The sequence below is a fragment of the Plectropomus leopardus genome, chromosome 17 (genome assembly GCF_026936395.1).
Source record: "Plectropomus leopardus strain MGB_pleo_1.0 chromosome 17, ASM2693639v1, whole genome shotgun sequence".
NCBI classification, from domain to species: Eukaryota; Metazoa; Chordata; class Actinopteri; order Perciformes; family Serranidae; genus Plectropomus; species Plectropomus leopardus.
The window spans coordinates 24,696,950-24,711,389 of NC_142192.1; the positions used below are offsets into that span (position 1 = coordinate 24,696,950).

The 14,440-nt window shown below is 40.3% G+C and overlaps 1 protein-coding gene across 1 annotated transcript in view; it reads right to left on the reverse strand.

The window, feature by feature from the left end:
• Positions 1–209: 209 nt before the first annotated feature.
• Positions 210–14,440, reverse strand: part of angpt1 (angiopoietin 1) — a 67,254-nt gene continuing 53,023 nt past the window's right edge. The window contains exons 8-9 of the mRNA XM_042506777.2: positions 10,003–10,133; positions 210–3,704 (exon numbers count right to left, since the gene is read on the reverse strand). Coding sequence (XP_042362711.1) covers positions 3,541–3,704; positions 10,003–10,133 — 295 coding nt within the window. The 3' untranslated portion in view covers positions 210–3,540. The remainder of the gene's footprint in view (positions 3,705–10,002; positions 10,134–14,440) is intronic.

Consider the following 14,440-nt stretch of genomic DNA (forward strand, 5'->3'; position numbering starts at 1 on the left):
TCTGTGCAATAAGACTGCTTTGCCTGACATGCGGTGCAGCATCTGTATCAGGAGATTTAAACTGATGGGGAAGATATTATCATGAAAGGAAGCTTTTGTTCAGTGGAAGCACGTCTGCTTAAAGAAAGACGTAATTGAGGGCAACTTTTTCTTCAACCGACATCTATCGTCACATCAATTTGGCACAAAAAGTGCAGCCGAAATGCAGATTGAAAACATTAGTGCATCACATGCTCCTTTATTTAATCTAGCAACACAACACTGACCACATGTTACAAAAAATGTTTAAATAAATCTGCAAATCTGGAATTTAATGAGGTAAAAGCAGAGTTATCAAAGGCACATTTCTCCAGGGTTATTATCTTAACTTCTAGGTTTTATGCTCAACTTCAAAACACCACTGTACTTCTGGAGTAAAAACAGGAAAAAAAAGACTAGCTTTCCTCAGGAAAGCTGTTTTACGTACACACACATTAAATTATACAATTTTAGTATGCTAATAAACATGTCGATTGTAGTTTTACAAGTTCCAGATACACTTTATCTTCTCGCCACATGTACCTTTAGTAAATACTCCACAGTAGATTCTGTTGTAAAGCTGGAGGTTATGAAATATGTGTTCACACGGATCACTTGGTGGAATCATTAATTTCATGCTTCAAATCCAACTCCAGCTTCTTTTTGTTTTTTCAAAGCTGCGTTGATGAGAAACAGAAACTGGCTGAATTCTGAGGCTGTGTCATGTTAAAGTCTGTGAAAAACTTTCTGGATGTAACTTGTGTTAATGATCTGTTCTTTGTTTTAAGGTAAGAGGTTAGTCTTTAAGGGGTTTCATAAATGTCCTTTGCAGTTACAAGTAAGACTCAGTAATATGAACTTTGACCTCAGTCTTAAAAAGTTTTGTACATTTGGGACGGCAGCTTAATGTAAGCGTAAGGCCCCGATCAGACAGCGAGGGGCCCTGCGCTGCATTTTTGTTGAAGCCTGCCTCGATCAGACAAAACGTGTTTTGCCGCGTTTACAAAAATCATTAGGCAACCCTCGAATAACCTGTCCTTAGCCTGACTGCTACTTTGCTGTGGAGTGACCCCGCAGATCTATACCCGAAAATCTACATGAAACTAGAATTTTGTCATAGTTAGGCATACGAGGCATGACCAAAAACATGTTTTTTGAGGGCACAGTGACCTTGATCTTTGACCAACAAATTCTATTGGTTATTTATGGAGCTCAAATGGATGTTTGTGCTCAAGTTAGAAAAAAATCCTTCAAGGTGACGGATCCAAGGTCACAGTAGCTTTGATGTTTGATAGGGCGTCCAGCAGCTCACCTGGTATAGCGGGCGCCCCGTGTACAAAGGCTTGATGCAGCTGCTGCGAGTTCAATTCCAACCCACGGCCCTTTGCTGCATGTCTTCCCCTGTCTCTCCCCTCTTTGATCCTACAAGCTGTCCTGTCAAATAAAAGGAAAACCCTCAAAAATAACCTAAAAACAACCTTGATGTTTGACACCTAAATTCAAATCAGTTCAATCTCGCGTCCAAGTGCAAGTTTGTGGAGATGGATGCTGGATGATGGTCAGTCAAGGCTTTTTTTAGGACGAGTTGGGGACAGTTTGACTGTCTGCTATGAATCTTTGGGTGGAACTGCGGTTGGTAAAATGACAGAAACTAGTTAAGGTAAAAGTTTGTTCAGATATGTCTTGCAGCAAACCTGGAGTGACCTTAAATTGAGCTAACATTAGCTCAACACTGGAGGCTACCACTTGTTGTCATCGCCACCACAGAAGGCCCACTTCTTAATTTATCTGAATGAACAGAGAAAAAAACACCAATGATTTTGGGTGCTTTTTCAGCTTTAAGTTTAAATACTTTCCCCACAAGGCATTCAGGGTGCTGCTCGACAACGCAAAAGCTGCAAGCAAAACACTTCACTCTCACTGAAAACAACTGCAAGAAACTGACCAAGGCAGCTTAACCCTTTGAAACCTGGAATAACATCACTTCTTGTGCTGCATTCAGACTCCTCTCATATGCAGTTTGGCCTCTGAAACCTTGAAAAATTGGTTTAAAAACATGGCTAAAAGGCCAATGAGCAATTTCGCAAGAGATGTCCCACAAATTGCAAAAAATTGGAAAAGGTGACCAGACAATTACCTGTAAATTAGTTTTTAAAAAGATATTATTTGGCATTAATAATGAAAAAAACAACCAACAACAAAAAACAACAAAATTATAAATATAGTTAATTTGACATTTTTTCCTTTTTTCTTTTTTACTTATAGCTTGACTGATTTATCTACATATTTATTTATTTTTGTTTACTTTTTAAAACCATTTTCTTTTCTTGTTTTTTTTGATAAATTTCAGACAACTTTCTTGTAACTTTTAACTTGTTAATTCCTTGGGCCTAATTTTGGAAACATCATGATGCGGTACTTCATCGTTTAACTCACGATCATCTTGGAAAATACACCTTACTTGTAAATGCAAACGTGCATTATACTCCCTCTTGAGCACACAGCTGTAATTGTTATACGTCACTAATTGAATGCGTCTGTATTAATGTCCTTGTTTTTTATATTCAGCAGAGGTAAAGTGATCACTCACAATCTAAACCCTGGCAGGTATAAGTCTTTTCTCAGCCAATAACTGAAAGCAAATGGATCTCAGTCCAGAATCTAATCCAATAATAACCTCACATCTTGAACTCTAAAAATAATCACACTCTGTCAAAACAGCGAGTGTGTAATTGGCAGTAAGCACTGCAAGTGACCCTCATAACTATTACCAACTCATCACTTTCAATTTCAAGGCCACCTCAAAACAGAGCGCGTGTTTTATACTTGATGCAAACAGAAATTCATTATACACTGTACAGTAAAAAAAAGACAATTTCATCTTACTTTGGATACAGTTGGGATAACAAAAATAATACCAAAAAACACATTTAATACAATTGTAATATTTATGGGCTGCGTTCTGTGAGCAACATTTTAATAAAAAAAGAAAAGTCTCTCGTTCGTGTCCTCAGAGTTTTCCAGATCAGTTCTGTCCTGCAGTTAAAGAGTCAGTGCTGCTCTCTGATTGCTGCTGTCCATTCAGAAGAGTTCAAGTCCTCCATATTTTTACAACACAAGGTCCCCTGAAAAATGGAAAAATTGTGGTTTGACATCGTGCTTGAAGATTCATACAAACTGACGCTATAGCGTGCTCAAAATGTACGCAAATTCCAGGCGTGAGCATCCTGAACGCATTTGTCCTTTAAATAACGTTTGAATCTGTGTGTGAACAGATGAGTTGCGTCTGTCTTGCTTCTTCCTCCTCGTGTTTGCTCTTCAGTTTATTGAGGGGAAAGGTTACGAGGCAACAGCAGCACAGGAATAGCCGTTGCTCTGCAGAAGAACCAGGTTGAGTTAAAAAAAAAAAAGATTCATTGGGTGACTCCCGTGGCCGGTGAAATGAGATGAGACAAGACGATAAAATGGGAAGCGTCCCTCTAATGTGCTACATAGCAGTTTGGAAGGTAAAAGTTCAAAAGACTAGGAGAAGTCCAGGGGGCGGATCATCATGAGCGTGGCTCGTAGCGAGTAGCTGGGGCCCTTGAAGTAGTGCCACTTGATACCATTCAACTTCCCTACGTGTTGTCCTTGGGTGAAGTACATGCCGTTGAGGTTGGACGGGCCACAGGCGTCAAACCACCAACCTGAAGAGAGTATAAGGAAAAATAAAACATCATTTGGTACTCAAAATATAGAGAAAGATTATGAAAGAGCTGAGCTTTGATACTGGATTTAACTAGAGAGCGTAGATAACTTGCAAAGCACTGATGACTTTTAGCAGAACAGGCGCATCTTTAAAGTGAAATAAAAAATACATCTTTTCAGTCTTAATCCTGTATCCCTGTGTTAATTTCATTATTTATCTCTTGTTATATGTCAAATATTTATTTAAAAATCACTATCACAGTATTTGTACATCATAACCCCTATCTTTTTTCCTCCATTACAACTGTTTCACATGTTTGTTGACTCATACTGCATACTGTCTATGGGATCATTTTGAATATAGCATTGTAAACATGTTATCACTGTTAGCTCTGTTGTTTCTGTTACAAAATGTAGTATTCTCACACCTAATAACTTTATTAAACAGAGAAATACAACTGTACACCTTTAAAATGCAACTTTGGTCACGGAAGACACGGAAGTCTAATTGCCTTGTTGACTCATCATAAAACACACTTCATTCAAACTCAACAGAAATTAAATGATAAAACTCACCCAAACCATCTTGGTTAGTCTTGTTAGTAATCTAGTTAGTTAGTCCACTGCTCCAAAAATCACCAGCTCTTGTTTGGTCGAAATAAATCCTTGATTCACCAGGTTAGATGTGAAAAACATGCCGCTATTCCTTACGCCGTTGTTAGCCGCCGGCTGTTTACAGTCCTGTAACTTCTCCCACCACCACTAGGTGTCAGTGTCTTTCAGCTCAGCTGCCTGTTCCACCAGTAGAGGCCAGAGACTGAGCTCTGGGGTGCGTGCTGTGCACCACATACAGTGAAAGAGCACCTTTATTTATGCCAGTACTAAAGACCATAATTGCATTGCAATTAACACATTAACGCACAGCCCTGGCATGGAGCCAACAATCTGCTGAGCAATGCACTCAAACTTATTTAGCGATCCAATCAAGTGTGAAGGATTTGTTTTAAATCCCTCTTGTAAATGTACACCACTCAAAGATTCTATGTAACTGCTAAATACGTAACAGTACAGAAGCTAAAGACGCTCTAATTTCCGTTTCACGGTCCCTTTAAGTAAGTTAGTGCTCTGGTTTTGTCCAGGTGTCGATAAAGTCCCCTGAATCATAAGTTTTGTCCTTTGTAAAGGTTGTAAGTTTCCCATGGCCTCTCCCACACGGCCATGGCACTGGTTCAGGAACCATTACACTGCTATCTTCTCAATGTGTTACTGTCACTGGGTTCATTGGCATGCCACTACCTGCTGCCGAACACTTTCTGCACCTCTTTCTATTTTAAGCCAAGAGTGTATGTGCACGAGCTCCAGCCACATTAGAGCAGTGAATGGCATGGGAAACTTTCATTCTACTCCCAAGGTGACACGTTTTATACTTCCCCTGAAGTATATAGTGGTACTAAAAGAAAGGGTAGATGTGTTCACACTTATTTTATAACTTAGGACACACATGAGATTCATGCCTCTTTTAGAACAGACTTTTAAAATGTATTACAGGTTTACAAGCTTCTGAAAGGTTTAGCACATCCATACTTAGTCAACTGTTTCTCCCTCTACACTCAGAATCGCTGCCTGGGGTCACTGAAGCAGCGGAGACTGAGAGGCAGCCTACTCTAACTATGCTCCAAATCTGTGGATTAACCTGTTCACAACTATCTTCCAAAACTTCTGTCAACTCCTCTCCTTACGACTCAGCCTTTTGCTTATTTTTCTACCCTGTTATACTGCATGAGTGCTTTGTTTGCAATCTTTGAAATTGCATTAAAATGTTTTCATACATGTGCAACTTTGTGTAAAGCACTTTGACCTACACTTGTAAGAAGTACCATACAAATAAAGTGTTGTTATTGTTATTATTATTAGTATTACACATTTCAGCAGGCAGAGATTTACTAAAGATAACATCTATTCCATCCTGGTAAACTGCCATTTAGGTTTTGTATCTGAACTACTCGCCCGAGCTCATACTGTCAGATATGGAACATATGCGAGGCATGGCATGTGTCAGTCACACAGTGACAAATGGCGGCTCCGCTCCTCTCTCCTGTCAGACCTGAACTGCAGCCTACAGTCTGACATTTCACAAGACCTGTCAGTAATCATGAGCAATGTTCTGCCCTTGTTGCTGGCATGGATCACACCCATATAAAGTTCACATTGATTGCTGCTTCATAATACGACACGTACACAGTATTTCACGGAAACTGTTGGACACCTCCTTAAATTTCCACAGCTGATTATAATTTCAGGATGTTGGCGCCCGTGGGAATTTAATATGATATTGCACTTGTTCAGCTAAATTATTTTTTATTTTGAAAAAGCTTTAGGAATAATCCCCAAGCTGGGGATTTCTTTCAGCAGAGTCACTGCAGCTGACATCTTTGTAGATGGACCAAAGTTGATATAAATTATCAATGAATTTAATGCAAAGGGGATAGCTTGTAGAGACATATCCACAGGGAAATTGTCACTCAACTGTGCAGTTATCCTGAGCTCAAAAGGACAGTTTTGAGTCTTTTAGCTCACTGTTTTGGTTTTAGGGCACATAGCTTTAATGTTTTTTTTCATTTTCAGCTGATTCAAGCCACAGCAGGCAGCTGTTTTCAGCAAGTCAGTTCTAAAAAATAAACAGTATGCTACCCACCAAAAACATCAGACACACTAAGAAACAAGCTCACCAACATACGGGAGCATTTAGTGGTTAAAGAAACAGATATCTCCCTCAGGAGTTGGTGGACAACAAAACTGAGCTAAAAGGGAAGTGAAAATTGAAATTAAATTTGCCAGGTGGCTATTTATTGGTACATCTCTGTCTGAGTTTTTACATTGCTATTCAATAGGAACATTTTTATTTAGAACATTTTGCACACCACATAAAGTAGAACTCCTCTGTACCTCCCTTTCCCCTCTCAAAGCAGTCAGTTACCACAGCTTAGCGTAATAAGGCTGCACAGTTAACTGCGGCTTCAGGTCGAGGTCACGCCCCTGAGATGCAGCTGAGATATGAGCGTGCACGGAGCTGGTACAAATATAACGTTGCTAGTTTAGTACCAAACTCTACCATCTATACTTATAAGTTTGGCAAGTCAACTTTAAAAGTTCACAGCTCCCTTCCGCTGCTCTCAGGTGGGAAAATTTTTTTTAAAAAAAATATTGCAGCACAAGTTACATTTAAGTCTGTTTTTTTTCATCAAAAAGTGTCACATATCTAAAAATAAATACAACCTCTCACTGTGTTAGTCACGTTTGCACACTGAATCCAAAACTGTCCATCATTAAAGTTTGAGGTTTGATTTTCTGCATTTTTCGCTTTCATTAAAAGCTTTCACAGAGATGTTTAATGAAGAAACTGTGAAGAAAATGTCAGCAGGAATATCATTTCAGAACTGACACAGCTCACTTTTAACATGGATGATGATGACAAGGAGGAGGACACGGACCGCAAACTAACAGAAAGAGAGTAGAAGTGTGGAGACCGAGAGGACAGTTAAGCTCCTGAATGCAGCAGCTGTGCCAAGAGATGGACATGGGAAGAGAGTGCCGACAGACAGGGACGCACCTCCAGTGTGGAGGAGCAAAGCAGCAAATATGTTTTTACATTTTTTTTCTCATATAGTTGCATCCGGAATAAACCCAGACTCAGTGTGCAAAAGCCTTGAGAATGAAAGCTAGTTTCAATACCAGTAGAAGAGCTGGTAGCAGCGTCCTGCAGTTTATACACTGTGGTGTTTAGTGATATCATCGCACGGTGTGGGTTGTGGATCCTGCTGTTTTATTTTATTGCGACAGTGTTTTTTTCCTCTTAACAATGCAAACTACAGCGAATGTCTCCTACTTGCCATCCCTCACTCGTTGATAAACCGCAGACCTCGCAACCGCCGTCACACACATAAACATTCAGTGCACACAGCAGCAATCCTCCGGGATTTATGATCAGTATCTTCTCCCTTTCCAGGCGGTAGATTTTACTGTCTTGTAAAAGCAGGCGAGATGTCTTCTTTTGAAAAAAAAAAAGCGATTGCAGTTTGTTCTCATGATAGAGGGATCCCCTTTACCTCCTACTGTCAGAGCGGTTACTCTACTGTATGTTATGGTGTTGGGTAAATATATACATTACAGTGTGTGTGTCCTCCTCCGTATTCTTAACACAGCATGCTGCAGTTGTTCTCATAAATGTAGCAGAGAAGTATTTTCCTCTTGTATACTCCAGACACTTACATCATTCGAAGTCAGCCCTGCTCTTATAAACATGGGGAATAAATCAAATGATATACTGTATATAATGCAGCGCAGCGCTGGGCTCGGACCAGCTTTGACTCAGGCTACATGTTGTCATGCCTCTCCTTTGTGGCTGGCCGTGGGCAGGCCATGAATCAAGCAGAGTGGGGGTGTTGATTAGTGATCAGATGCCAGTTCCCTTTAACCCACTGTGCTCATTATGACCTCAGAGGTAACGCTGATCTTAAATCTGCGCTTAGAAATGCTTGATTAGTACCAGGTCAGGACTCAGCCATAGGGCTGCCATGAGGTGACAGCGAGGGTCACTGGGCTCCACTTACACAGCAGGAGAAGCAGAGTCATTTTAAATCTCTCTGACACTTGGTGCCGCGCCCAGGGATTTTTATAATGTGCACGTTTCCAACCGCAGTGCAACTGGGAGGGGATGCAGAATAAAGCCTAATAGGTGCAGATAGATGTGTAAGTGACCCCGTTTGCCCGTTGCTTGTTGCAGGTTGTTTTCATAATGACCTGAACCGATGACTGGGCATGAACATTGCGAGGTTGGTCATACAGCTAGTCAGAGGTAATTGCTTTTTGGAATAGTTATATCGTGCCATTGTTTTCTCGTAAAAGCAATTCTGTATTATTGTCTTGTTGGTGCCATAGAGACATATCATTATAGTTTGGGCGTTTTTTATGTAATTTTACCCATGACTTCTATTGGTAATAATGACATTGTACTCCCCAAGTTAATTTCTGAGACCTGAGAGCAAGAAGTATTACTAAAAAGAAGTCTGACGGAGCAAGAAACACAAAAACTTGATTCACATTGGTTTTATTTTGTATAAAACCAGTGTGATCATCATACATGCATATTTTTGCTGGTCAAAATGTTTTCATATTGGGTTTGACTTCAGTATATAATTATTTCTTTATCACAGAGGTATTTTGGGACCTGTTGTACAAGCTTATGGATGAGTTTTCTGACAACAATTTGATTTTTTATGTATTATTTTACATAATATGCCAATGTTGAACTGATTGAATATTAGTATAATTTTAGCTTCTATTATTAAAAATGTACTAAACATAATTTAAATTACCACAGGGGTGTTTAGGGCCCTCTTGTACTAGAATACGGTGGAGTCTGATGATTTTTTTTAAGATTTCTTTTATGTAATTTTTAAAATCTGTCTATGTAGAAATGGGACAAAGGGACAACAAAGTGTGACATATTCATATTTCAACAGAAGACTACAAGAAAAATATAGAAACTTTCACATACTTAACCTCTGTGGCCATTCGAGTATAGATAACTGAGTTTACAAGGTTGCACCTGAATGCACCATGAAGTCCCTGTTCCTCTATAAATGTTGCACTCTGATTCACATGACACAAGCAGTGCCACCGTAAATGACTATTTTGGAATAAACAATTTCCAAACAGTGTGGTGGATGGCCTCCTGAGATTTACTTGCAAAACAGAAAATGTGCTGCTTTTGGTGTCCTGCAGGTTTTAATTTCGGACCCTTGATGGCTTGTGTGAATGAAATTATTTTCCTTATTTATTAATTTTCTGGCAGTCTTTTTGCAATATGTTGATAGCCCATGCTCATATCACAATGATACTGAAAATACGATTTATCGACCCAAAAACAGATCCTACAAGTAGAGTGAATATAGGACATTTGTGAGTTTGCCAAAGACAAAGGCCACATTAAAGATAATGTTTTTCAGTGTTTGCTGGGTGTATAAATAAGCAACTGTTTGCTAACATGTTTCCCTACTTCTAAGGTAATAATATGTCAATGTTGTGCTTATAGCTTATTGATTTGGCCCCAAGTGGCCAAAAATTAAATTAAAGCAGCTTTGAACTGTGGTAAAAATTCATCATAGTTAAACAACGAACGTGCTGGTTCAACTTTGATTTGCTGTACTTGCCGTAGTTACACCAGGAAGCAGCGGCCTCTGCTTAACACAAACGTAAGATTATCCAAACTGTAAAGTGCCGTTGGGCTGCACTTACCACCAGTGAGCATGAGGGCACACTTGCACATGCAGTTGTCATTGTCCATGTCCTTGGTGCTGAAGTCTGCTCCGTGGATTACTAGACTGCTCTGTCTGCCTGCAGTCCCACTGTGGCTTTTCAGGAACAGCCTGAAACACACGAGGAGGAGGAAGAGGAGGGAGTCAGGACATGAAAACACATCAGAGGGGGAGAGGAGCACGGTGGAGAGAGCAGTGTAAGCAATAAAGACAGCAAGAAGACATAACATGCTGCAAGAAATGTCTCCTGAGAGATATTTATTTTTTGTTGTGATTGAGTACATGTAGAACACCTGGAACAACATTAACGGGGTGGAGAGAAGATAAAATAAAGTGTGAAAGAAAAAGAGAGCATGTGAAAGAATTACAGATGGAAACCTGGAGACCGAGAGAGGAGAGAGCATGTAGTTTAAGGAATGTCTGGGAATCACATTTCCATCTGCAGGTCCACAGTATGTTAATTTGCACCGCAAATACTGACGTTAAACAGCTACACACAGTAAAAGAGCAATACGCAACCTGTTTAACCAAACATACATCCATCCAGAGCTGGACCAGTAGGGCATACACATGAGTCTTTGGTCGCCAAGTATGTAATATTTCTCCTTGTCTTGTCCTCTTGTGTTTGAGATTTCCTACTGTTCTGTCCATGAAACTGTGCACACTACTACATTTTTGGTGCCAGTCCATATATATTTTCAGCAAGGCCCAATTTAAAGGATATTATATTTAAAGAGCGAGTCACAAGAATGCATACTGTGCAGAGCCTACAATATGCTCAATGTATAACATATGTGTCTCCTCAAATATAGTCTTGTATCTATAGGCTGGTGCATCATACTGAGCTGGGAATTCATGATTTTGTCAAGAGTACCTTTCCAGTATTTGCCAAATGAAATCGCCTAAAGTAAATTAGTACATCAATCTAGCAAACTGACATGTAGCAACAGAGAAAAAAAGACTTAAAAGTAAAATGATATCTCTTTTTTTGACTTGTGTTAATAAAGTTTAAGTTTCTGTTAGTGGCGCTATTGCCGCATTCTTTCTTCTAATTCCACAAAATCAACGAAGCATTTCTGATTCAGAGTCTAATGTGCTACACAAAGCTGATGTTAAAGGAATACTTTACCCATTAAATTGACCATTTGTGTATCAATTACCCACCCTGTGTTCCACTGAATTTGTGACAGGAAATCTGTTTCTCTTACATGTCTCAACAATAAATGCCAAATCCAAAAAGGAAGAAAACCCTTGATGAATAGCAGAAGAGCTGTGATCGGGTCCAGAAATCAGACCTGACCCAACATGAACTCAAAAAGTTTCTGTAAAAGCCCGGCCTGTGCCTTCACCAGAGCAGCAGTTTTGGGCCAAAGCCTGATTAAAAAACGATTTCCTCGGTTAAAAAATAAATAAAACTTGTAATATTACAACATTTATTACAAGCTATGGGGCTGACATGAGGGGACTTGCATACAACATGTTTGGCAGAAGAGGCTGCACCCCTCGGTCCATGTTGATGTGATACGCTGAGGATGATCCCCGCTCTCTTCTGTATGTTATCCACATCTCTTCCACTGCTGGGTAGCGAAAGCAAACACAGGCTACTGCATAAAAAAATCCCTAATTAAAAAACTTCCACATAAACAGCCTCCTCAATGAAATGCACACTACTTGTGTTTTAAATATTAAGGTTTTAGCGAAAATGCATATTTTTTTGAAAGAATGAGCATACGACTAGATAAATGAGACTAAGGTTTTACTGCATGAGTGTTGTGTGACTTTGTAAACTGATGTTTTGATATAGTTTTGTTGTTGATTACTTCAATTCATCAAGATTGTTTGCTTTTTTTGGATTCTTTGCTCCATTTGGAGGCATGCGAGATAAACAAAGTTCTCCTCAAAAATTCAGTACGACGCAGGATAAGTAAGTGATATACAAATTGTCATTTTATAGAGTATTCCTTAAATGCACACTAAATAAATGGAGTGACCCTATAATAAACAGCTGCTAAGAATCACCTGGCAATCATCCATGCAAGGCAAGACGCGACAACGGAGTATTCAAATTTCTTGCCATCTTTTCACTCTGAGGATTACTCCAACAAACAGCGCATCTATGGGACTGATAAGCTGTCACCCCCATGCTGAATTCTTTCACACACTCTGCACTCAACACAAAAACTAAAAACTAATATACAGCTTGGAAGCAGAGTTCTTTAGGGTGTGTCCCCTTGTGAACTCACTCGTGGTGTGAATGAGAACTGCTGCATGCGGATCTGACAACATCCCTCTGACAGCTCTGCCATTCCCCAACCTGCTGCATCACACACTCGCCCTTTTTTCCTTTAAATGTCTTTGTTTCTCTCACGCTCCCTCCTTTCTCCCAAAAGAAGAGACTGCACATCCAAGAAGCAGCAGCAAGCCAATGAGGTCTCTGTTATTAAGTAGGGTTCCCTCTTCAGTGAAAGCAATTTCCTGAGTTCATGTCTCGACAACTGGGGACTATGGGCGTGTAGTGAACCTTGCACCTAGTTCAGGTTTTCCGATGAGAAAGTAACAAATACAAAAGTATTTTTTTGTTTTTGGGAGATGCTGGACGCTCCCGTATGCACCTCCAGCCTTTGTGAAGCTTGCAGCTCTGGGGCAGCAGCTTGAATACCTCAAAGAAAGAGACTCAGGAAAGAAAGTAATTTAACGTGAAAGACTTCTGTATTTGGACAGCTGTGTAAATGCCTGATTCGTACAGCAGGGGAAAAAGTGTGACTGCAGGTCACTTTTGGGAATTCACTAAGCCACTAAACCAATACGTGTAATCCTACAATGGAAGGGTGACTCATGTGTCCAATCAGTGGCACCAAATGACCACTGGATATGGCAAGTTTGGATAAGGACCTGTGAGTATATTTAAGGCACTTGGGTGTGTGTGTGAATGCACAGGTCCCTGTGTGTGAACAGTACGTCATCTGTGACACATGTTGAAGTATTATTCTGCGTCAGAAAGGCAAAGGCAACAGATGTCCCTGGAGATGATTTCCAGTTTAGAGTAAACCCACACTGCAACACACTGCCTCACTTACGGGCAGCATGACTCCTATCAGCTAATTCCTGATTCTGAGGAATAAAACATGCAATGTCAAGGATGAGGTCTGCTGCCGCTCTGATAAAGAACAGACTCTGCTGCACATTTACTCTCCCTTTTCCAAGAGCTCTTACGATCTCTGCTGCGCTGACGGATCGCCAAGGCACATCATCAAGAGGGATTTTCAGCGTGACACTTTGACAGGCTGCTTTAAATAGTCTGCGGCTGTGTTTACCGGCTGCGCTTCGTATTTACCAGACCAACAATCCCCCAACTCAACTGACATCTGCACTTTTTCCTGTCAGGATCCATTATGCTCTCAAGTGATAAGTGGGGTAATGTAAAGATGGGCCAAGTAATGATCTCAAGAGGAAGATGTGCTTCTTCCTGAGGTCTGTTTTAAAGAATGAGAGACAAAAAGAAAGAGATTGACAGAAATGGCGTCAAGTAATTCATGTTGAAATGTATCAGGGGACAGACATCTGCCCAGCCAGATCGGGAATGCAACAGGCAAGGCATGCTAATCTGATTATTCCTGTTAAAGCAACTTAGTAATGTGATTGGTCACGGCTCATTAGTAACCAAAATATTAAGCTGTGAGGGGAATCATTTGGTTTGACTCAATGACATCTCTGGGGAAGACGCTGGTGTCCTGCCATTTAATTCTTTTAATATCCAGCCGGGATGCTGGCTTGTTTGTGATATTTTGACATATTAAGAAAGTTAGAGCAGCAATCGTGCATGTTGTCTTGTGTGACAGTCAGTCTGCACAATTGACAGACAACGTATAGTCGAAATGCATCTATTCTGGAAATTCGTCATACACACACAGCTCACACATACGCAAAAATGAAGGCGCAGGATCAGCCATGATCAATGCCCCTGTAGCAGAGTCCAGGAAGTGAACTGGTACCTCTCCAGCTGCCAGTCCACACTCCATACAGGGACTTGAACGGGTGATCGTTTAGTTCTCAAGTCATGTTCCTGGACACCGAGCTGTTTCTGCTGCCCCAAGTTTTTGGGACATCTGAGCCTAGAGTCTGCTGATAACAAATACACGCCAAGTCAAATTTAGTCAAATCAAGTTTACTGAAGTTTACTGGAGTCATAAAAGAAAGACAGCTAACACAAGCCAGTCCTCTCTGAACACAGCACTCAGCATGCAGGTGCTTGAAAGTGGCAGTGAGCAGGTGCTGAGATAACATGAGCGAAAAGTAACGAGTGATCAAACCCCACTGCTGAACAGGAGGTTACAAACACAATGTGCACTGGCAACAGCTATTTAAAAAATGTGTAAATGACAACACAAAACACAAACAATGGCTTATAAAAAATACCT